Genomic DNA, 24401 nt, shown 5'->3' on the forward strand with positions numbered 1-24401 from the left:
GCAAAGAGTTCAACATCTTTCCTCTGTGCTCCTCTTTCTTATTCTGTACATAAGCTGCAAGAACAGCACCAGAAATAATAACTTTCCCTCTCCTGTACATCTAATCAGCATCCCTCTTATCACACACACGTATAAACAGAGTCGTCAGTGCTTTTTTGTTTTTTTCCTTTTCACTGCACAACATTTACTTTACAGCTTTACACATAAGGCGATCACTCAGTTCCATCGGCCAGTAGATCCCCCCAGACGCCCCAGCAGGGCATCCCATAGGAGGACAATATGTAACAGCAGTGCCAAGACATCTGCTTTAAATAACAGCACAGCACAGACCCTCATTAAAGAGATTTTCTGGGCCAAATAAGTAAACCCTAATCACTCTGAGCAATCAGATCAAACCAGATCAGCCCCTGCTTGCTTTCATTTGTACTATGAGTGTACTGGTAATACTTCAGCCCAGTGGACGAGCTAATACACGTTGGTATTTGTGGTGACCTTCTGCTGACTTTCATTTATTTCCTGTGGGGCGTATCCATATCTAACCTTACCCAAGACAACTAGACGTCAGTGCCAATGTTAAAGTGGTCTGGTGATGTTGTGTATTTTCCTTATTGTCAACAAATGCCATGAAAAGGCCAAAACTTATGCTGAATCCATCCTGCTAACAAGCATTGCATGTGTAACTGAAGCCTGATATAGTTTGGCTAATGCTCTTTCATGGGTACTGCAGTTTGCCTGGAGTCAAACCTGCAGACATTATCCTGCTGCTGTAAATTCTCACAAGAGTACCAAACGTGCATTAATCTGCAGCTGAAATGAGTTCCCAGCAGATGCAATATTTACTCCTGCTACAGGGCCCAGCTGTTTCAGGAAATGATCAAGTCTTTTTCAAAATGAAACTATTGAAAGATTTACATATTCAGGAGGAACAAATAAAGTTCAGCAGAAGCTCAATCAGGAAGACTACATTCATGCCAGCCCTGTTCATGCTCACTCATTACTTAGATTTTCTCTCTCTCTCTTTTCCCACTTTTAACTCAATAAGCTGACCACGGGCGCCTCACTCTTAGTCAAACCTGTCATATTTTGCTGTCAAAGTTTAAAAACGGTTCCTGTCTCGGCTGCTCTCACTTGCCATTTCTGTCACGTCAATGCGACCCTTCTCCATCTCATTCACCTCCTGTCCTCATTCAGCACCCAGGGATCATTCCACTGCGCTCATCAGAAGTTCTGCTCCACATCACATCTATCTAGATCTTCAGCGTGGCCACCACCAGTGTTTAGACTCCATCGGGCCATTATTCCCTACAGTATGGCATCACTACCTGTCTTAAGATGACATCCTGATGGAGTCTAACTGGCAAAGACTCTTTCATTAGGATCATGTCAAGTAAATGAATTTGATCATTCTTTCAGTCTCTGTGTCAATGAAGTCTCTCCTGACTGAAACAGGCTTGGGGCCACAGACAGGGTTATGAAGCTGGAAAGTAGAAATGGACTAACGCATTGGGGGTTTTGAGCTTTCATGGCATCTGTTGACGGTAAGAAATATAAAGAACAGCATCAGCTTTATCCTTTAATCAAACCATAAACATGAACACACAATAGTGTCGGAAACTTTAAGCGCAGCCGATGCTAACAGCATAGCTGGACTGAGCCTGTTGGTCAGGATGTGAGGGACGGTGATGGGTGCAGAGGAAGGAGAACTGGCTGTTTCACAGGAAATCCACTCCAGTTTGACTCTATTGTCTCCAGTGTGGCAGGATGAGACGTGACAACATGTGATGGTGTCGTGTTGAACTGGGTGAGAAAGTTTGTTTGCTCACGCTTCCTTTGCTTCATCGAAATTTCTTTTTATCACAATTAACAAAATTGGCTTATTCTTCACCACATACATACAGACAAAGGAGGAGAAACAAGTCTTTTTTTGTTGCTGCTGCTCTATGTAACCTATTGATTTTTCCCCTAACCTTATAATCAGTTTCACAACATGTCAACGTGACCTTTGACTGCAGGGTCAAAGGTCAGGACACACTCACCTCCGAGTCATTTCAGCACACTGAAATAAAAGCTGAACAAGTGATGCACTTTTACATAAAGAAGTCTGTTTATTATTTGATATATATATCATATGCATCTTCATATAATAGTTCTAATACCAGTAAGTCAAAAATAATAATCATATTATATTTATATATATAGATATATAGAAAACTAATCCAATAATCTACTTTTTACTTGGACTTTACTTCCTTGTAAAAAACAACATGGAGAAACGTATAATCTTATCCCCAGCTTCAATATAGGCGCTTTAGGGGAGCAAAGAAGATAATACAAAAAAGAAAAATTACACCTGAACATTGCATCTTATAGAACTAGAACATCTGTCAGCAGCTAGTAATGGTGACCATCTTGGTTTAAGACACAGGAAGAGGTTGTTTTTTTTTTTTTCCTTTGCTAGAACATCTTTGACAAATAAGTTTTTTGTTTCGTTTTTAAATTCAGTTGAAATGGCTGAAAAGGTTGAAGACGATGGCAATCACGTGATCGGCTGGATTTGGCGACTGAGAGACAGAACATTAGATTACACCAGTCTCATTACACACTTTGAAGATGATGGATATCCGAAGAGGAGGGGGGAGGGGAAAACCAGGGAGGGGAGGAGGAGAACAGGGGATGAGTGTGGGAAAATAATTAAGAACAGCAGGGTGTAGAAAGTTTACTTCATGTGCTTCTCCACCAGTGATCTGCATTTGTAAACAGAGGGGTCGCAGCACAAACAGCGCAGAGTCCTCTCCCCTCGTCCTCTCCCCTCGTCCTCTCTCACCAATGCCCAGCCTCCTTCCCTTCCTCTGGGTGCTGGAGGTAGCTGAGTCACCATTGGCAGGGAGAGATATCCACTCTGATTCATTTAACTATGGCAGTCTTCACAAGTTTTACCAACTGTCCTAATAGCACCCCCCCTTCCCCTAAAACTCTCGATATGTAGAAATGAAAACATGGAGGCAGGCTGTTTCAGGGCTGTGGACATGGACGAGGCCACGGACAACGGACCACCGCAGCCGTGGAAGGTGGTGTCCGGGGGTCCTCGTGTCCATCGAGGCCAGAGACGCAGGAGGGCTTTGCCGCTGCCACCCCCTCCTCCGTCTTAGGAGCCTAGCTGGTCAAACTGGGGTCAAGAGGAGGCATCAAAGCTGCACAGGAACAAAAGAGGAGGAAGAAGAAAAGATCTTATTACTTTTGTGAGGCTTTACTAATTTTTGACTGATTTGATAAACAGGAAAGACCAAAGGACAAATGCACCTGAGCCCCTGTATGCCTGTACAGCCATATTCATACAAGCACTGCTGCCCTGAACTTTTTCAGACATTACCCAGACCAGCTGTATGTGTGAAGGCAAATGTTTGAATCAGTTAAACCGGACATTAACCAGACTTTACCCTGCCAGCTCCCGAGAACAAAGTCTGTGTCATGTCTGATTGAGCCCATGTGTGAATACAGCAGGTCATCATCTGGAGAATTCACAGCGAGCGAGTGGGCGTGTTGACGATGTCGATGACATTGTTCAGAGTGTAACTGCTTCGCACTCTTCTCCTTGTCTGTATATTGCTTTATAAATGCATGTAACATTTATAAAGTAATATATTACATTGATAGCAATGTAAAAACAGTCATCATTACGCTCTACCCAGGCGCCAGACGCAGTGTTTCAAGTCAGTGAGAACGCGTCTGACACGGACAAATGTGCTACATGCGTGAAAGGACAACTCTGGACAATGTCCACAGAATCAGGTTGCTTAATAACCGTAGAGCAAGTCAAGCAGCTCAACTTCTAAACATGAGATATTTTTGGGTGTTGGAGGATATTGTTACTAATATTGATGTTGCACTGTTGTTGACACTAATCAGGCGCTGAGGTGTGTGATTCCACAGATGCCTGCAGCTCCTTAGAGTAGGCTAATGAGTTCATTTGTCTCTCACAGTAATGCTTAGTTTTTATTCATTGACAAAAACTGTAATACATTTCATCTCACTTCTCGTTTTTTAGAAGTCACCTTTCATTTAGGGTCATTTTCAGCATGAAGAAAGGTTAGCTGTGAATATTTTCCACCATGGTTTTTCTGTTGATAATATTCAAACTGAGTGCAGGTGAGAATAAAAGATGTTCAGCAGATCTGTGCAAATTTAAGGCAATTTCGAGCAACTTAACACAAGAAAATGAACATTTTAATTTAACCTAAAACAGAAAGTACAACTTGATAAGAACAAAATCTGATAGCACTTTCTTATAAAGGCTGAACTAACGGCTTAATGGCCATTCAATGGTTTAGTAATTCTTTATTAACAGTAATAAGGCCCTTTACAAAAGTACACCTTAAGAGTTGGTTCAACTTATTAATATATCATCAGTTCTGCAGTTGGTCAGAAGGCAAATCACTCCGTCATTGCAAACTGCATTTCCCAAGATGCTTCTTGTTAGATTTGTGCCCACACTGTTCTTCAGTAATGGCACAAACTGGTGAGGCTTGCCTTTAACCATCATCATTTAGCATTTATAGGAGGTAATCTAATGTATCTGGCAGATTTGTTGAACATTTATCAAGGTATAGTATTTGTTCAAATTTGCGTCTATATTCAACATTTGTATTGTTTTGTCTGTTTATAAACCAGCCTTCACTGGTGTGACAAATACATTTATGAACACTACTATTTACGAACCATACATTTATGAAGACACTAAATACGGGGTTGAGCAAAGTGTTACTCAAAAGCAGTGCAACTGGCAAATGCATGTTTTTTGTTTTTTGTTTTTGTAGCACAATTATTTCATAGACAGTGAAAAAGCTTTGAGGGATTTGTTTGGGTTTAGGATGAATGACGTCTCGACTACGCCTCTATTTTAATCGGAAGTGCAGACCACAATTATTTTTGCTGAATAATTGCTTGCAAAGTAAGGCACCACTGACATTCTGCATGGCAATGCATTTCTCAGTAAGCATTACTCAGTTTCATGGTGATGAATACTCAACCATTAGCAATACAAACAGATCAAATCCCAACTTAATTCTCTATTTCACAGCAGTCCCTTTGACTTGTCATAGTAGGAAATGCAGAGGTGTTACCAATAACATTAACAATGTCTCTGCTCTATTCAAATGTCCCAGTAAGCCATGACAGTGTGACACTGAGCCAGCCTGCACAATACCAGCACCTTGAAACTGAAGCAGCTGCTTATCACACCAACACAAATACTGAATTTAACCTTGAAGGATTTCAGGGTTCTTAGGGTTCTCTGTAAATGTTAACCAGTTGTTAATAAATGGATTTGGTCCAGATGCAGCAGCCAAGGTGATTTTTCACAATCTGACAACCCAAAAGATGTCCTTGACTTGTTATTGTATTATAAAGCATCAGCAAAGCATTAGTGACTGATTTATTAAGCTGTAATAAAGCCACTGAGTAACTTGTCATGTTTTATCTTAGATAGATAGATAGATAGATAGATAGATAGATAGATAGATAGATAGATAGATTAGCTACAGAAATCCTGTGGAAGCAAATGAAAGAGACAGAGTTTGAATGAGTAAGATGTCGATCACTGCAGGCTTTTGTGTTGCTTATCAGTGACAGATTCTTTTGTTGCCGCCTGCGTCTGTCCCCGCCACAGCAGAGGACCAGGGGACCTCACTTCACTCTGCATTATTAGCACATCCTTGTTGCGTTTCTCTGAGCTTGCAAATCATCTACCAACATAAAGAAGACTTTCTTGTTTCCCTCACCTGACTCACTGGTGCACATGCATCGAAGGAATGATGAGGTGAAAAGAATAATGAGACAGGAAGGGAGGGAGACGTGTTCATCCACAGGTAGTAAAAGTCACCATGTATGGGAGAACGACCATGAGAATGTGTGTGTGTGAATTATGCCTATGATTATACGTGGTTGTGTGTAAGTGTGTTCTGGCTAGGGGTGGCGTGACTGTCCTCTAGGGGGAGGTATGTCTTGTCTTGCAGTTGCATTAAATATTAACACAGCCATCTCGCCCTCCCACTGGGGCCTGATTGAAGATGTAGCATACACACAGGGACAGGTTAGGGTCACCTCTAACTCTGTAGTCCCACTGTAAGCCCACTGTGATTACACCTGGGCCAGACAGCGCATGCAAACACATTTCTCATCTGGAGTCAGTACACTGGACTAAAGGACCAACACCACAATGACAAAAGATCACAACAGAGATATTGCGCTGATCACCTAATGATTTAGCAAGAAAACAGTGAGTGAAAGTATTAAAATATTTCATACACTCCTGACTGTGAGATTTCTAATTGGCATTCCTTTACATACAACACAAATACCCTCTGATTTGACTGTCAAATTTAGATTTCACACTACATTTAACAGCACTCTGTATGGTAAAATAGAATAATGGAAGCTAATTACAGGATTATGAGCCCTTGTGGAAAGAATACACAATGACCGTCATTAGCTGTTCTTCTTTCAAAGACTCGAATTAACAGAAAAGAGGTTTATGAAAAAGAAATAAGGTGGAGAGGGGTTCTTACCTGTCCCATAGCTTGACATTTCTACAGTTGTTGGTGCAGCAGCCGGCTGATATCAAAGCTGTGACAAACAAAGACAGAAGAAGAGATGGGTTTTAAATGTGTTGTTTTGACAACAGAAGAGCGCCTCATTAATCTAATGATTTAGAGCTGAGTCTGTCTGTTTAGACTGCCAAAACAGGGGAAAATGACTCATTAATAAAACACGGTGATTGAGTATCACCAGTTTTTGTTATCAGCGGAAATGCATGCAAAAGGTCGAATAGGGAATGTTTAATATTGAACATGTAGTGCTCACCATTCACACAAAGACTGACTCAACCATATATAATGGAACACTTTGACACTGGAAAACACAATTATTTGGGGGGGGTTGTACTTCAATGAGAAGATTTGAAACCACTCTCATGTGTGTATAAAGCATGTAGCTATAGTCAGGTGGCAATTAGCTTAGCTTAGCAAAAAGACTGGAAGCAGGGGGAAACGGCCAGCCAGGATCGCTCCAAAGTTAAGTTACGTGGTATAGCTACTTCTTGACAAACAATTTTTATCCTTCCACCCAGCACTTAATGTGGAAGGTGACGAGATTTTGAAAAGTAAGTAAAAAAAAAAAAAAAATCTGTTCACAAGCATGAGTAGCAGATTTTTTAACTTTGGACAGAGCCAGGCTAACAGTTTCCCCTCAGTTTCAGTCTTTATGCTAAGCTAGGCTAATTGACGCCAGGCTTTAGCTCCATACTGAATGCACAGACATGAAAGTGGTATTAACACTCCCATCTACCTCTATGCATACATTGTCAAACTGTTGACTTTATTTGCAGAAGACTGCGACCAGGATTATCCATTTATCGGTGTTATTTCAGCCCACATACTTGTTGTATATGAAACTGCAGTTTCATTTCCACTTATGTTCAGTGTGGTCACAACGTGTCCCTCACCACTGCTGGAAATGTTTTAGCTGATCAGATCACAGTTAGTCCTCAATGCATCTCGGGTGCATTTACACAACCCGATCACCCAAAACACATTTAAAGGAAACTGAGGGGTGAGAGCGTATCAAATTTAAGACTAAGAAAAGTGCAACAATAGCAGGAGGCAAAGGTGTGCAGTCAGTGATTCATAGAAACAAGGGTTTACTTTGCTTAAGGAGTAACAGATGAAACAGCTTTGTCCAGTAAAAGCTGGAGAAGTGTTGCTGCCAAACAAAACAGTGTTAATCTAAAGTAACAGTAGTAAGTGCAGGACACACAGTATTTATCCTCATATTCTCGAGCTCTGTGAGCACATCTGGTCAGAACTTCAGTTAAAAAGTGGAAAAATGCCTTTGCTGTAAGCAGTCCAAGATTAAAAAAAAAGTTATCCCTCCTCACCTCCTTTGCCCTTCAAAACAATTCTTTTATCCTTGCTACCCTGCTTGATATTTCTCTCTCTTTCTCTCTCCACCAACGGTTTCCTCCCCATGTGCCCATAATCATGTTTTCAGCACATTTCCTCTACTTGGCGCGCTAACACCTCTCATTAAAGATTCATAATGCTCTTGTGACCGCCGAGTGGCACAAAAGATTCCAGTAGCCACCTTCACTAAGTTCCCTGCCCCCTTCCTCACTCTGTTTATCTTCATGAGGGGGGGAGGGGTGGGCGAGGCAAGCCGGCACAGATATGAAAACATCTTTAAAGAGTCAGGGGATGCAGCAGTGGGCTAGAGGGTATTTTCATTTGGAGGTCAGGGTGTGTGGAATGGAATTGATTTCACAGCTAAAGCAGAGCTCATAGACCAGTTACAGAGAGGTAAACACATGATCACATCTCACTTCCTCCTAGCACACAAACAAAGGCACAGAAACTCTGCAGGAAGTTCAGCTGATAGCTGTTTAGATGGTACATTCAAAAGCAGGACTTCGAGCATGCTCTGATAGATCAATACAAACATAGAGTGGTAGAGTATGGAGATTCCCTATGTGACTTTGGATTGATGCTAGAAATAAAATCAGCACTTATGAACTTTAAAAATGAATGAGGCAATCCTTGCAAATGAGCTCTGAATGTATGATGGTCATATTAGTACAAAACCAATATTTGGTCGGGTACCTGCCCAACAATGTGATTAGTTCCAGATGTGTTCCAGATGAATTTTCATAACAAACACATGGCTGGTGTCCACTCTGTTCCTGAGCTCAGAGCCTTGTCTGGGACGTCCAGATTCATTTGCAAACATGCGTGATACTTTCATTCACTGTGACAGAGAGCCACGTTTGAGCTGAGCAGAGTCTTTACAGTGGAAATGGCTTCGCTTAATGTGCGTTACTGCAAGAAACCTTTCATCTATTTCCTTAATGTTGTCTTTACAATCAACACTTTCTACCGGCATCAGAAATAAGTTGTTGTGGTCTCCACGTCATAGCACTGTAGCACTGTAGTCTAGTTTTCCAAGGACATCTGTGTTATGGTTTTGTGCTTCTTCGCTGTTGTTTTTGGCATTGCGCTCGTCTACTAGTAGACACACAAACAAGGCTACCAAAAAAGTAGCCCACTGATGCTGTTGGATGTCCCCGTCAGTCACCTGGCCCTCGACTTGTTGGCTGCCGAGGTTAGTGAAGATCCTCCCACAGAAAGTCTGCAGAAAGTGCAGCTGATAGCTGTGTGGCTCATTTGAAAGCAGGACTTTATCTGAACATGCTCTGATAGAGCATGGAGTATAGGGAAAGAGAAGATGGAGTGCTCTAACAATGACATTGCAGCAATTTGTTTTTGATCTATTCCATAGTTCGGAAACATGAATTTCTATTGATTATACTAGTGCGAAATCAATATTAGCCTATAGGCTCACTATACAATGTGAAGATCTGTTCCAGATTTTTCATAATAAACACATCGTCAGCTGGGCCTTGTCGTCACCCTGCTGTATGAAGGTTGACGTCCCTCTGTTCCTGAGCTCATCAACTCTTTTACATTAGTTTCAGTCTGGCGGCTCTGTACATCACAGTACATACAACTGTGATGCTTACAGTTAGCTTACAGTGCAGTCAGGAACCAGAGGACAAAGACAAGTAGAAATGCACCGTCTAGAAATCTGTCAATAAAGACAGACACTGCTGGAAACAATACAGTTTCTTGTTCAACGCATCAAGCTAACTCAGATCTGCGTGTTAAGATTCAAACCTCACCCACTCAAGCACAAGAACAATTAGCTTAAATGGATTTGCTGTCCCAAGGTCAGCAGTCCTTCACACACACACATACACACACATACACACACACACGAACTCACACATAGATCACAAGATTACAAACTGCTGTCTTGTGATGGAGCAGTCCTGTTAACACACAGCAGGCATGTGCCAAAATCCATAGAATCCCATTAAAGTGAACTTTATCAATGTCTAATGAAACTTGCTCTTTCTGAATGCTGGCAAGCATCCGTGACCTCTTCAAGGAGAGTTATAGAGTGAGAAAACATACATCACACTTGAACAGTGTTTGTTGATTTAGTTATGGGCCTGGCGTTAAAACCAAAATTGGATTTAACGGGATGTGAGAGATGTGTAGAGGGAAAGGGGGTCTGTGCAGGTCAGAGCAGGAATATATAGATAATGTGATTGCTCCAGAATAATGCGGGGCCTAAGCTCCCTTAAATTCCACCTCTGTACACCAGAGCTCGAGTGAAAGGCTCTAAATTTCCCCACAAAGAGATCTGTGAGATTGGCTGGGGAGACGCCGCTCCCACACTGAATAAATCACTGTTCTGGATGGGAAACCCTTCTCCCTCTGCAGCCAGACACCAATTATTAACTCTATATGACTCATAATCTTGCAGTTGATATATAAGAGATTCACAGAGGTGGTCTTAACAAAATAAGATCCCTTTTGCTCATGAAAATTGATTAAATAAACCCTGAATGAGAGGTGTATCTGTATAAATTGTCACAACCAGTAATGAAGTTGTTATTGTTGTCTGAATGCAGCCAGAGAGCACATGAAGCCACTCTCCCCCGGGCTGCTCATCTCTCAATCCTCTTTGATCTGTCAACCCCTCTCTCCTTCTCTCAACTTACAGGATCAATGCAAGGTAATTTCACATGGCCATTCCCTCAGATCTCCTAAAAATCTGCTATATAAATTATTCAGGCTGGCTGGGTAGGAAAGCCCGTGGAGATGCATGGTAGATCAGTGACCTTCCATTTAGCTAGCAGTCAGTCAGACAATCAGACAGACAGACAGACAGTCAGCGAGGCTGCCTGGCTGGAGAGCCGCTTGTCTTGGCGTCCCTCTGGCAGCCGCAGTCGAGGCTGTTGTGTGCAACGCTGAAGCATGAGGGCAAGTTCTGAATGCATAATACGGCGATTATGTGTGGCCATGGCACGTAAAGCAAGCGGAAACAAAATGCAGGATATTTATGGAGTCAAGTCAGCGTTTGGTCACTGGCTCACAGCATCTCAGCCGATGCCACTTCAGGTCTGTGGAATTTCATCTCTTTGGTCATTCACTGTAGCGCCAACACGCTGACTGACCACGCTGCTGGAGAGACCCTGCTGGCTTGTCTCTCTTCAAATCCATAAATTACACTAAGGGTAGACTTATTTATATATGAAAAAAATATATACAGTATATCAGTGTCATTTAGTGACTTTCCCAAACTGCCATGTTTAAAGTCATTCCATTGTTGTGGGACAGGACCGTTGGTTACAGAAGGTAAAGCGGTGCAAGGAAATGTAGAGGCTTCAAATAGCAGTTAACTGCCTCCTTGCTCTTTAATAGTTATTGCACAGACCTGAGAGTGTTATCAATCCAACTTTTGGCAAGTATGTGGATAAATATCTTTCCCAAAATGGAACTATTCCTTAGAAGAAACAGCTGGACTCATCGACATTGTCAGTGCAGGTATATATCTTTTTATTGCCTTACAAGCACATTTCCCTAAATCACTTACTGCTTTTAGGAGAAATGTGTTTTTTCAAACTTGCATCTTATTTAGCAATCTTCTTTTTTTATATATGTAATTTAGACTGATACAATGGATGTATCTTCACAGGAGAGTGTTTTCCTTAACAATGCTTTTCTTACCTAAGCTCACATTTGTCATTGCACTAGACTATGCAGAGTGTGAAAACACAGGAATAAGAGAGAAAAGGCTGTCAAGTCGCTACAATTAATGCTAATTGTCTTCTGACTACTGTGTAAGAACTGTAATGAAGTGAGTGATGGCAGCAGGTAGGAACAGCAAATAACTTGAAGCTGCAGGTTAGCTCAGTGTGAGGCTGAAGGAGACTGTGGAGAGATGAGAGCGTGAAACTCACTGAGGTAGAGCTGGATAATTGGTGCCCTGTAGGCTGATCAAGCCTACAAGGCCTGTGTGTGTGGTTATGTGTGTGTAGTTATTTTGCCTCTGTGATCTCAGGGACACAGACAGACATACACACATCTAAAAGGAGAGCACACTCATGCAACCATGCGCGAACTCAAGCATGAAGTACGGACGTCACATTTTGATTATTACCATGAATTTCTGTGCTTTATAGCAATCGTGCACATGCTCGTTTAGTTTGATGGATGGCCGCTGAAATTTGAAATCTCAAACTGAGAGAGACCACCAGAGCAGGAAAAAAACAGAAAACTGTCAGAAAGATTTATAGAAGTGAGTGCTGTCACAACCTCAGCCCTTAACTCTTCTTCTGTTGCTTTTGTCCTCCATGTTCAAGCCTCCACATCATCCCCTTACATTCTTACAAGGGCCCGTGTTGTCAGTCACACTGGTGTGGTATGCCTTCTGCTGTGATTCTCAAAGGTAGAATTAAATATTTAAGCAGACAGTTGCAAGATAAACTGCTGTTGTCCTATTTAACATGTCACCACCCATCACCTCTCAATGCTGCTGAATAATATAACAGCCCTGGTGTGTGTGCGTGTGTGTGTGTGTGTGTGTGTGCGTGTGTGTGTGTGTGTGCGTGTGTGTGTGCGTGTGTGTGTGTGTGTGTGTGTGTGTGTGTGTGTGTGTGTGTGCGCTCAGATGAGTGGGGTGAGACATGGACAGTATTGGTAATTTCTCCAGCTGTGAATAATGCAGGATTTCAAGCATCCCAGAATTCTTTGCTGCTTCGTCTAGCACCAAGGATCTGCATTTAATGACTTCTTTATTCTCAACTCCCACAAGCCTTCAGACCTCGATGACCCACGTCCTGAGGCTGAGACTTGTTTATACTTTCTCTCCCGTACATAATGAAATCAACTAATCCTGCTGTAGCCGTGTCATGTTAATAAGCCCTTTGTATTCAGATAGAAATAATGCAATGTATTGCATCAGATATAACAAAAATGTTGAGGCAGTTTGCTTCAGAACAATGCAATGAAATATAGAATTTAGGTAACATTTCGTCACACGTGTGTCCAGGTTACATCTACGTGTGGACATGAATTTACATTCTGCTGCTCTTAGTATCATGCAGCAAGTATGCTTTTTTTTTCCACTCTATTATATGGGATAAAAAAAAAAGATTGCCTCACAGTATTAAAAGTAGAGTATTAAGAAATATCAATATAAAGTTGTATTTTTAAAATCATGGAGAAACAGTTGAAAAAGTAGAATACCATTACAAAAAATGACTCTACTCCAGTTCAAAGCAACCCCAGAATTCTCTCAATTACATGTTTTACCTGCAGCTGAAGCTCTCACAAAGCCAGATGAAAGAGGTAATTAAATGTACCTTTAACAGCTCTACCTGTAACAGTACAGGAAATGAGCCAGTCAGTCTGGAGCAATGGGGGTAATGAAATTGATTTCAATATCTGTAAGAGGAAATCTCACAGACCAAAAGACATCTCTGAAAGAGAACTAGTAAGAGATAATGATATAAATATAATGACTGCGGTGCCAATCATTTCTCGTTGGTCGGATAAGCCCATCCATCCGCAGTAATGGGAGCCGCACACGTGCTTTGCTGTCATTCTCATCGGGAAAAACATTACATCAAATGCACATAATGCACAATATGGGCAGGAGATAAATTTATGCTCCAGGAAATGGATAACTACATCCTGGGTGTTGTATAAGGGAGGGATAACAATGCTGTCAGCTGCAGTGGTTTTGACATGTTATCATCCCGATGTGTTATCTCACTTTCTATCCGTGTTTTAACATATGGTGAGGCTCCAAAAACCATCACAGTGATGGTAGCAGCAGAGCAGCTCATCACTGCTGCTTGATCAGTGATACAACTGCTCAACAGACAGGCACCACAGACAAAGCCAGCCGAGCATTAAAGACAGATACAATAACACAGTCTTTCCCTTACTGGAATTCAAGCTGAATTCAATGGCATGAAATGTAACGTTGCATTCAGGGGTTTCACCAACACCACCATACCTGGTCTGCCATGACCGCTAGCCTGCTGGCTAATGTTAGCAAACTTTAATCCCTTTGCAGACATAACATAACGCTGCTGTGTTCATCCATCTGTTACGGTAATGGCCTTTTGTCATCCAGATGTAGGTATCTGGTACATAAATATTTGTGATGGCTTTATTCAGGCTTGACAACACATGACAGGACAATGCAATGCAGTGCTGTATGTGGCACCTGGTACCCCACAGGGAGTGGTGTCAGTGCTGGAGAACAGCGGTGAGTTAAACAGTTAATAACACGAGGGAAGACAAGTGTTCTCAGCTGTCTCACAGGCTGCGTCAGTGATGCATCAGAAAAAGAACTTTGCCACTGAAGCCTTCACATTTGACCATCATGAACACAAGGGACACCCCCCTTTGGGACACAGTTCACTCATAGAATTTCTCATCATTTCTTAAAATCAAATCTACTGCTTATTTTATAAGAGAAGAGAAGAGTAGAAGAACAAGATATCAAGATGGGACTCTTGTTTGATTCCTATTTGTTCACATGCAGTACATTTTTATGCATGGCATGGATGTAAATAAAAAATTTAGGTTGGAAGAAAGGGGGGGTCATTTTTAAACACTTTGAGCTCATTTACATTGTACGGTGTTTCATGTTTTATTAAACTGATCTGTGCATGAGAGATAATAACTGAGGACACATTTATTGCACTTGTCTTAATACAGTAAAACATGCATTCATGGACATTACTGAGTCCATTTCACTCTTGACTGCTCTGGACCTGTGCTACCTGTGCTTTAGCATTTTACCGCTATCCCAGATTGTCACTTATGGCCAGAGTGGCTGCTGTTCAGCAGAAATGACTGAGACTTTGAGTTGTACAAAGGTACAGAGGTAACCTGAAAGACTGCCAGCTCTCAGCATGACACACAGCTACAGCTGAAGTAAATGTAACATAGCTAAATGTGGTTACTGCTGGTGACTTTGGGACTGACAGAGGTTCCCTCAGGCCCAGTGCTGCCCTCATACATGGCAGCCACTCAACTTCCAGTTAATTACCTGGCCTAGCAAGCTAATTTCCTCTCAGCTCAGTGGGCTGCTCCCCACTGGCACAGCATAAGAGGACAAAGACTGTTCTCCATTCCACTGGGTTTGCGTGTCTACCGGATGACTGGGGCTACTGTGGAACATTTGTCACATACCTCTGGGGTTTGGGCTGGAGCGATGCTCGTACATGCCAAGCAGCCGCCTTCATAACTCACGCAGCTACTTAGGAGCTTCTGGTGAGGGGTGGGGGGTGTTTGGGAACATCCGACAATAGCTAACTGCTTTACATGTTCATACATAAAGACTGACTGATTTGTTTCAATCTGTCTGTCTTTACAGACGCACAGTAACATTTACATATACGAAAGCGCCAAAATGCTGCACATGAATGCCCTCATAATACTCTAAAAGTTCATCTTGGCTGTATATGCAGTGCATAATCATTCTCCTTGCCTCTCCCTAATTTACAATTCAGCTTGCCAAAAATAATTCTTGTTCTCTTGTTGGAGACATTTCACACTCCATTTCCCATTGACATCACTGTTGTCATGAGTATTTGGCAGGAATTACAGATGTAAGACCAAAAAAAATTGTGTGCATTGTTTGAGTATCACAAGGTAAAGAGGCAATCGTTGCTCCGTCCACAAGACGCAAGCTTTAAAGAGGAGAAGCTGAAGGCGGCTTGATTAAAAATGACAATGATATGCACCAGAGGTAGATAAACAAAATGCCTAATCATGCACTCCTTGGTTAATGGCTGCTCTGATGGCATATAGGCAAGGGTGTTTGGGATAATTGGTCTCAGGTGTGATTACAAATTCAAATGCCATGATAGCATTTAAAAGTAACATTTTCCCCTTTGCGGGGCTGCGATAAAGACATCCACCTTTGAGAATGGCACGTCTCTGATGGCCTCAGCTCTAACTACCTCTGGAGTTTTTAACCTGCTCTCATTCCTCTGCTGCTTTAAATGATAAAACGCATGAAGCAGTGAACACCTCCTATCTATCTGCAGCAATATAAACACAGGATTATGTGTATGAACAATTCAGTCTACACAACACCATGGCACTTTAGCAAGTGGAACTAGTAATGAAAGGTAAAGCTGGGATGGTAGCAGTACAGATGAGGCTATCTGGTAATAATTCTAATCCATTTGAGTTACAGCAGCCTAATGCTCCTCCAAATCCTTTCATGCCAAGCAGCTGTGACAAACATTTGAGTTTCTTCATGCTGCTTAGGCTGTCAGACTTCACAATTTGTCAAGGGGATGCTTTCCATCCATTGCCTTGGCAGATGAGTGAGGAGAAGGATGGAGTGGAGTCAGAGGAAGAGGAAAAGATGTGTTACAGAGAGGAGGATAGAAAGAGACAGAGAGAGAAGGAGGGGAAGAAAACAGCCAGTAATCCACTCAAATACTTCCTCAACCCTCTTTGCTCAGCTCAGCCTGGCAAACAGTACATCCTCCGGCCTCCTCCAGAAAGAGGCCTTTGTAATCAGAGTTTTCTCTCTGTCCGACAGCTGGTTGTTCACACTGGCAGCCAATTAGGATGGAAGGAGAGGAAGACAGAGGGAGGAGGGAGAGATACAGCCAGGCTTTCTCAGTGACAGTGGAGAGGGAGAACATTATCTGTGGCCAAAGCTTCAGCGATGATTTCCTGTTGCACTGACAAGCAGCAGCACTTCTAAACAACAGCCAGAGGAGCTGAGAGTCAGAACTGATGCTGCAATTATGAAGATTAATAGAATCAATGGGACAGTGGGATGATCTTTGCTAATTTGATCAGATATGTTATGCTCAAGAATGGAGAATCTTGCTGCCAGTGTTTATCAGCTCTCATTAAATCAAAAGACAAGAAAAAAGGTTAGACGTGAACATGCAAAAGTTCACCAGACGCTTATTTCAAAGATTCAGTTTCTGTTAAAGAAAAAATATGTTCGTTTAACTGACTGTTCGCCAGACCCCTCCCTCAAACAGTGATTGTCCAATCATAGCTTCGCAACTGTAGCAAGGCACTGCAGAACCAATACCACAGACACGACAGCAGAAGTGTAAGAACGGATTACACCGTGTGTTTTCTGCTCTTACCTAAGATGAAAAATGTAGAACGTCTGGCTAACTAGCTTACTACGAAGGTATCCATCACTGACTAGCGTTACTTTATGTTGAAGGGTTCCATGCTACGTTCACTGTGTAGTACTTCCCCTCTGCCTGGGAGCCGATATCAGAGGTTAGGCTAACATGAGGAGCAACATTAGCATTATTTAGCTCACTAGCTGTAACTGATAAAATCTGCCCGTGACAGTTATCATTTCAGGCAAAAAAAATCAGTTGGCCAGAAATGAGGAGTCTGTTTTTTCCCACTTCTGTATGAAATCAAGTACCCATAGCTTCAAAAAGAACTAGAATTTTCATTGTGAACTGGGTACCAGAGAGCTTGACACGTAGCAACAGCAACTAAGGGGGGTGGGGCTTTGAGAGGTCAGTTGTAGAGTGATTGTTTTTCACTGTGTGTGTGTGTGTGTGTGTGTGTGTGTGTGTGTGTGTGTGTGTATAGCATTCACTGGCATCACAAGGGCAAAGGTCGTCCCACACACTGTACTGTCTTTTTTTCCCATGTGACTTTTTTTCCTCCTCCCGATCTTCTGAGCAGCTTATGCTAATATGCAGAACTTGTGATTGCTAAAGCAGAAAACATGATTAAGTCTCTCCTCTTTTTGAAAAAGACCCTCTGTAGCGCTTTAAGCCTAGCAAACAGTCACCCCTCCAGTCTGGGTCAGGAGACCACTGTACAGTGTTCATGGCTGATTATCTTTGCCTAAGAGAAAATGCATCACATGGTAAGATGTATTTGGTCAAACCTGAAGGTTTCACTGTTTAATTGTACTGCCCAGTGTCACATACTGAGTCTTAACAGGCACATTGTTTTACATAGACAAGACAATAGTTATTCAAAAACTTAAAATTCCAACACAACATGCAGTTATTTTATGTGTAATTTATGGACGTGGTAGTCCCTGAATTCTTTTAATTACACCGCTTATTTTCTGAATTATGTATTGTTGAGAGGAGTGGGTAAGCTTACACAGGCTTTTTTTCTGGCAGAAGACTAAACATCTCTGTCACTGTACAAAGCAAACAAACAGTGCTACGTCATTTCAGGGATTTTGCCTTACTCCCAGCTGTAACTACAACAGAATATGTGTGATAAACTTCCCAAAAGATGCAACAGCAGATTGTATGAAAAGGCTGCAGAGGTCAGTGTATTGTTTTGCTTTCATTTTGGATTTGTCAGGAATTTAAATGGCCTGAGGTTCAGTACTGTCAAGTGGCACGTGAGCATGAGACACTCATTTGTCAGAATAAAAACGTACATTGCTACAGTGACCCTGGATGGGACACTGTGGCACATCCATCCAAATCACATACACACACACACACACACACACACACACACAAGTACATAAAAAATGAAATAATATTGTGCAAAGGGCTTAGAGGATAATCCAAGCGAATGGAGTGTACTACATCGTCACAGGAATTAAATTCCCTCTTCGTCCGAAAAAGGACATGGCAGTAAGGATGGGTCAGTGGATGACACATGTGGACGCGGCCACAGAGCTGCTCTCTTTACCTCTCCCACCTCACAAATCTATTAATTTGCTTTCTTTTCTTCATTGCCAACATTGCAGTGTTTGTGTATTTGAATCTGTCAGCAACATTTTGAAGTGATTAATTCAGTATCTGCACCACAGAAGTGTTGATTACATGTCTTGATGTAACTGCAAATATTGTGTTATGACAGTTGAAGTTAGTGTCCTTGTCAGGTCAGTGGAGGCACGGCGGCCCTGCAGGGACACGTTTGTGATAGAGATACAGCCACCCTGTCAGACAGCTAGACATGATATACCAATATGACCCTACAGTAACATGCACGCACTCAGATTTCTCACACACAGGTTTAATGAGCTCTTTATGAACCTGGTTAAAGGCTATTTGGTTCATGCATTTCACTCTAAGCTAAGTTCGCGAACTGTTATGCCACAGTTGGCAAACCACCAGCTTCAAGGGCCAGTGAGTGCCCTGTGCACTCACAACATTTTCCAATTTAGGATTTGTGAGGCATTAATGTGGCGTGGCCTTTTTTCAGACATCATATGAGGTTTCAGGTTACATCAAGATTGAAATCTCTTGTGGAGCTATAGAGTGCTCAGAGAGCTGAAATAGAAACAGAATGATCATCTAAATTAAAGTTGTGTGTGTCTTTATAATATAATCCGTACATTGCAAAAAAAAAAAAAAAAAAAGGCAGAATAGATTGTTTGCATTGACTCCCAATATGGTGAATATGACTGTTAACATTGTAAAACCTTTGCAGTATGGTTCGGTTTAGGCATGAAAACTACTTGATTAGGTTTAAGAAAAGATTGTGGTTTGCTTTAAAATAACTACGCAAGATATCTACATGAGTTACCTTCTGTTACACACATTTCCTCCTTTGCTCCTTTCATAATTATTATGGCCAGTAGGAGTCACTGCTTAACAGCAAAAATGCATAAATATGGGTCGTAATAAGGTGTTTGGATGGACACTCTATACAGCCTGTACCTAAACACTCCAATTCCAACAATGCATCTCAATATTGTCTTGTCAGACCATCCCTGTCTGGTAAATAACAGTGTTTTTCAGATGCCACAACTTTGTAACAGAGTCTTTCTGTCGACATCTTCAGTCTCCAAACCCAAGCTGAGGTAACCCTGACGACATCACAATTACATCATCAGGGTTATTTTCTCAGACTTGACAAAGCTACTGCAGAGCCACAGATGACATGCAGTTGTTTTAACAGGCTGAATAATACTCTAAGTAAACTGATCTTCATGTTTAAAATCTGTGAAGTGCCCCTTTAAGGTCCCAATGTTAGCAAAGGTAGCACACTCAAACCAGTAATATGTGTCTTTGCTTTGTAAATGTCACATCAATACATATCAATCCAAATTATCAACAGGCAGAAATGACTCAGCAACAATATCGCATAATCTCATATATTGACATTACCTAACGAGAGGTAACTGAAATGCTTGCTGTAACAGTTGGATCTACTCAGCTATGTTTAGACTGTTTCTGTTTCTCTTGTAATTTCAGTCTTATATTGCCGAGTCAGGAAGATATTTCACCTTGAGGAATATGTCCTTTAGCTTGTGCCAGCTCTGTGCCACTCAGCACTTTTTTTCCCCCGGACTCCAGAAATCATTATCAGCCACTGTGGGGTATTTAAACAGCAGCCAAATTGGTACTCTGATATTCCTCCTTCTTCCTGACATCCTTAACTCCGACTGATCTCACTGAGATAGGCATCACTGCAGCAAAAATTTGGGGGTAATTCGTGGTGCACGTGCGTGCCTTTTTGTGAGCCAGCAGCTGCGACGCTACACCACACACTGAAATCTGAGCATGGCTCATTTGAGCTGAATCTGTTCAACTTAGATGTAGGACATGTAAAATAAGTATTTCTGAACCCTTTATTTTCTCTTTCATACGCTGAGCCAACCCACATTCCTCTCGAGATGCCCAAAAAATCAATAATGCTGTAAATTTTGCAACAGTCTGAAGTGTATCTCTATTTTCTCAATTGAGTAAGTGCATTCCAATCAGATATCACACAGCAAATCTCCTTTTTAAAAATTTTAAGCTTTTACAGAGAAAAAATGGTCTCGGCCCAATGGCAAAAACAAAAAAATTAGCAAAACCTGGAGAGGCTTTTGTGCTCAAGTTTGTCCTTGCAATCCTTTTGGGGACAAATTACCATAGTCCCCATAATGTAAATCATTCAATTTCAGGGTGAAGACTTGTTTTAAGGTTTTGTTTGAGGTTGGGGTCAGGGTAAGTTTTCAGGAAATGAACGTAAGTCTATGTAATGTCCCCAAATGTGATGAAAACCTAACATGTGCGTGTGTGGCTTGAGTCTATGTGATTTGTATATCTTTGTGTTTAAAACATCCACTGCATTTAAGTGCATGTGTGCATGAGCTACATAATGTCAGTATCTTCTGGCCTTTTTTGGCCTTTCTGAGAGGAGGAGTTATGTTAATTAGAAAATGTAAACACAGGATGATCACATGCACTCAGACAGAAACATAACCGAGCACACACCTACCATTCATGCCATTGTAGATGCTCCGATGATGTGGCGACAGCTCGTCCACAGCTGGCCTCCTCTGCCCCTCTCTCACAGGGCTGCCAAACTTCATATGGTCAGGGCTCATACTGTACTGGTGCCTTTGAGTTTCAGGGCTACCCCCGTGGACCACGCAACCCTTTTCATGGTGTTCAGTGGTCCCTAAATGTGCCAGTTGGGGTTCGGGGCTCCCACAGCCAGTACTGCTAATGCTGCTCCTGTGGTGCCTTTGATAGAGCTCCCCGCTGCCTCCCTGACCCAGGAGGTGCTGCCTCTGGCCCAGGAGGAGATCAGAGCTGTGGTGCTTGGGGTGCTGCTCAGGACTTCGACGGCCCACGTTCCTCCCGTATTTTTCCGGACTGAGGCCCCGCATGACTCGACTGTGGTCAGGCACAGATATGGAGCCACAGCGGGGCCGGCAGAGCTGGGGCAGGGTGTATGGATACTCCAGGCTCGTACTCCGGTGGCGCCCGGCAGGGTGTTCAGGGCTGGACACCTCCCTGTCTCCTCCACCTCCACCTCCTATTCCACTGATGCTGCTACACCTGGGTTTGTGCACAAGCTCTGGGCTCCCTTTTTCCCCACCACAACTGACTCCACCCACTCCTGGAGCCAGGTGAGGCTGCTTCTGGTGAGAGTGATCGGAGCTGTCAGCGCTCCCTGCGCTGGAGGTGCTGCTCCCATCCCCTACATCTCTCATCAGGAGCCCATGCCCGGGCACCAGCAGCAAACTATTCTGGCTGTCTATGGAGTTACGGCACCCTCCCATGCCTACAGTCCCTCCCCCTCCACTTCCACCACCACCACCTCCTCCACCTACCAACCCCTTCTCCTCGTCCAGCAGCAGGCAGAGCTCCTTCAACTCCAGGTTCTCCCGGATTACCTCCTCCTGCCGAAGCTCCAGCTCCTTGAGTTTCTGGAGGTAGAGGGTCACCTCTTTACGCATGATGCTGGCACTGTAACGTCCCAACCGCTGCCACTCTCTGGATACACGCTTGCCTTTCTGGCGGTCGTCATCCAGGAAGCAGCACAAGTCCCGCAGCTCACGGTTGTCTTCTTGCAGCTTCTGATTAATGTCCTGAAAGGAAGAGAAGGAAAAAAAACAAGAAGAAAACAGAGTTAAATTGAGGCCCAAGCATTAAGAGGCATCATAAAATATGACAATGCTGATCATGGCAGACAAAACAAAACAGCTTGTCTTGTATTCATTTAGCTCCCAAGTAAATCGCTGCAACCATTGTCCAATTTCAATCCATTTCACTGCTCTTTTAGATATCAGTCAAATGCTGTATGCAATCATAATGAGATGAAATCCTAATCCTCTCTGCCTTTCCCATAAAAGCACTGACTCATTGCGTACCATTCAATATGAAGTACATAATGAAGATTATAATGCTCTGTAGGAGATGGAGAGGCCACACACAGAAATAAGAATGGGTTGGGGTAAATCACATGTCCTCAACCTTTTATACCCAGCAACATTTACTTAAACATCCCTTTCTCACCTCCCCAAGAGCTCCTTCTTTTTCTCCCCTATACTCCCTCTCCTGCTCTCTCTCCCTTTCTTACCCTCCAGCTCTTTCCTGTGTAATTAGGCAGCTTGCATGGGTGGAGAGGTGACGGGGTCTCCAAGAAAGGCAAATGATCCACATGTGCTCCATCTGAGGCTACCTCAGGCTGGGTCTCAGCTTTAACTGTAAACATTGTGGACACTGTGTTATATTCCTCTTAATAGTGCAGAAACTGAAGGCAGCAGGCAAAGGTTACTTGCATATACTTTCACAGCAAATGCCACGTTGTTCTAAAAGCAAACTGTAATGTACCTACTGTAGATTTATGAGCAGGAATGGCGTAGGAATGTGAGGTGTGTGTAGCTAAGACACAGAGATCTGGACACCAGATTTGATACCTGGCATATGAACAGAGCAGGAGATTTCAAGAGAGGCATGCCTTCCTCTTCCAGGATGAATTTCTACCTCACTGGCCTGTACCGGAATCTTACTTGCTCTGGGTTTTATGAGCTGACTTGGAGGGATACATTTTATCACTGATTTGGTCTTAGGCGTCCCTCCCCTTCTAAATTTAACTCCTCTTGATATTTTAAAATCGTGAATTTCCCACTTCCCCAGCAAAACTTGCATGAAAACTATAAGCCTGCCTTAGGTTGAGCGTTCCCATAAAGCCAGTGTGCACACAGGGTCCGCATTCATCCATATCAGATTGTCATACAGGCCTGCACAGTGGCACAGCGAACTTCAATGATACCATCGATTCTCTCACCATGTTTGTAGAGGCGCTCTCTAAACAGTGTAACATCCCTCCCGCTATGCGCGCTCTCAGGTGCGCTCCAAACCTATGATCTCATCCTTAACCAATGCGCGCCCCCTCACCTTCAGCCCCCTGATCTCGTTCAAATGCAGCTGGAGGCTGCGATTGACCTCTCGGATGAGATTCCCGTGGTCCAGAATCACGCTCATCTTGTCGGCCTCAGACCGCCTCAGCCGCCGCACCAGATCCTCCTTGGTCCACTTGAGCAGCTCTTCATCAGTCAGGCCGGAGATGTCCTCCGCTGGACTTTCAGTCTTCGTTATCGACAGCTGGAGCTGGGGCTGGGGCGGCGGAGTCGCTTTCTCCATTGGCACAGTTCCTCCGGCACCGACAAAGCGCAGAAAATAGTCAGAGGCTCGTGGGCGACGTCTGCTCGCATCCGCTCCCCGGTCGACTAGAGGTGGAAAACGGTTACCGGTAGAAAGTCAGTCGCATAGTGTGGCCTTTTCTGTCGCTCCCGACTCTTCCACTCTCTGCTAGAGCAACAGCTGACGATGCCGGCTGCGTGCGATACGGAGGAGAAGATGCTCGGCTGTCTTATCACTGCAACATCCTCACAGCCTGGGAGGTACTGCAGACAGCCGACATGCACTGTGACTTATCGGCTCGGTTTAGTATCCTAATCCGGTTCCAAACGTGGTCAAAGTGAGAAAAGCTTCGGTGCACACACCTGCCGCCTGTATGTTCAGCACTCTGTGAGAGAGAGAGGAGAGAGTCCGCGGTGCACGGCAGCAATCTCTCTCTCTCTCTCTCTCTCTCTCTCTCTCTCTCTCTCTCTCTCTCTCTCTCTCTCTCTCCAGGGCTTTATGCTTCACCAAAAATACAGCTTGGTTACAGCGCCACTTAATGTTTAAAGACGCACTAAACAAGCTGTGTGAAATGATGCTTGTCTCCCTCAGGTTCCCGGTGACTCTCCGACTGATGCTTTGTTAAAATGTGGCAGCA

At 43.1% G+C, this 24401-nt stretch overlaps 1 protein-coding gene across 1 annotated transcript; it reads right to left on the bottom strand.

Annotated features, from left to right (window-relative positions):
- Positions 1-2082: 2082 nt before the first annotated feature.
- On the bottom strand, positions 2083-24174 carry ccdc85al (coiled-coil domain containing 85A, like). Its single transcript, XM_076728072.1, has 4 exons — positions 23519-24174; positions 21108-22206; positions 6564-6621; positions 2083-3191 (listed from the first exon to the last, which is right to left on the bottom strand). The coding sequence occupies exons 1-4, from the start codon at positions 23762-23764 to the stop codon at positions 3173-3175; spliced, it is 1422 nt and encodes a 473-aa protein (XP_076584187.1). The 5' UTR covers positions 23765-24174; the 3' UTR covers positions 2083-3172.
- Positions 24175-24401: the final 227 nt, after the last annotated feature.

This window comes from Chaetodon auriga, chromosome 4 (assembly GCF_051107435.1).
Source record: "Chaetodon auriga isolate fChaAug3 chromosome 4, fChaAug3.hap1, whole genome shotgun sequence".
In the NCBI taxonomy this organism is placed as follows: domain Eukaryota; kingdom Metazoa; phylum Chordata; class Actinopteri; order Chaetodontiformes; family Chaetodontidae; genus Chaetodon; species Chaetodon auriga.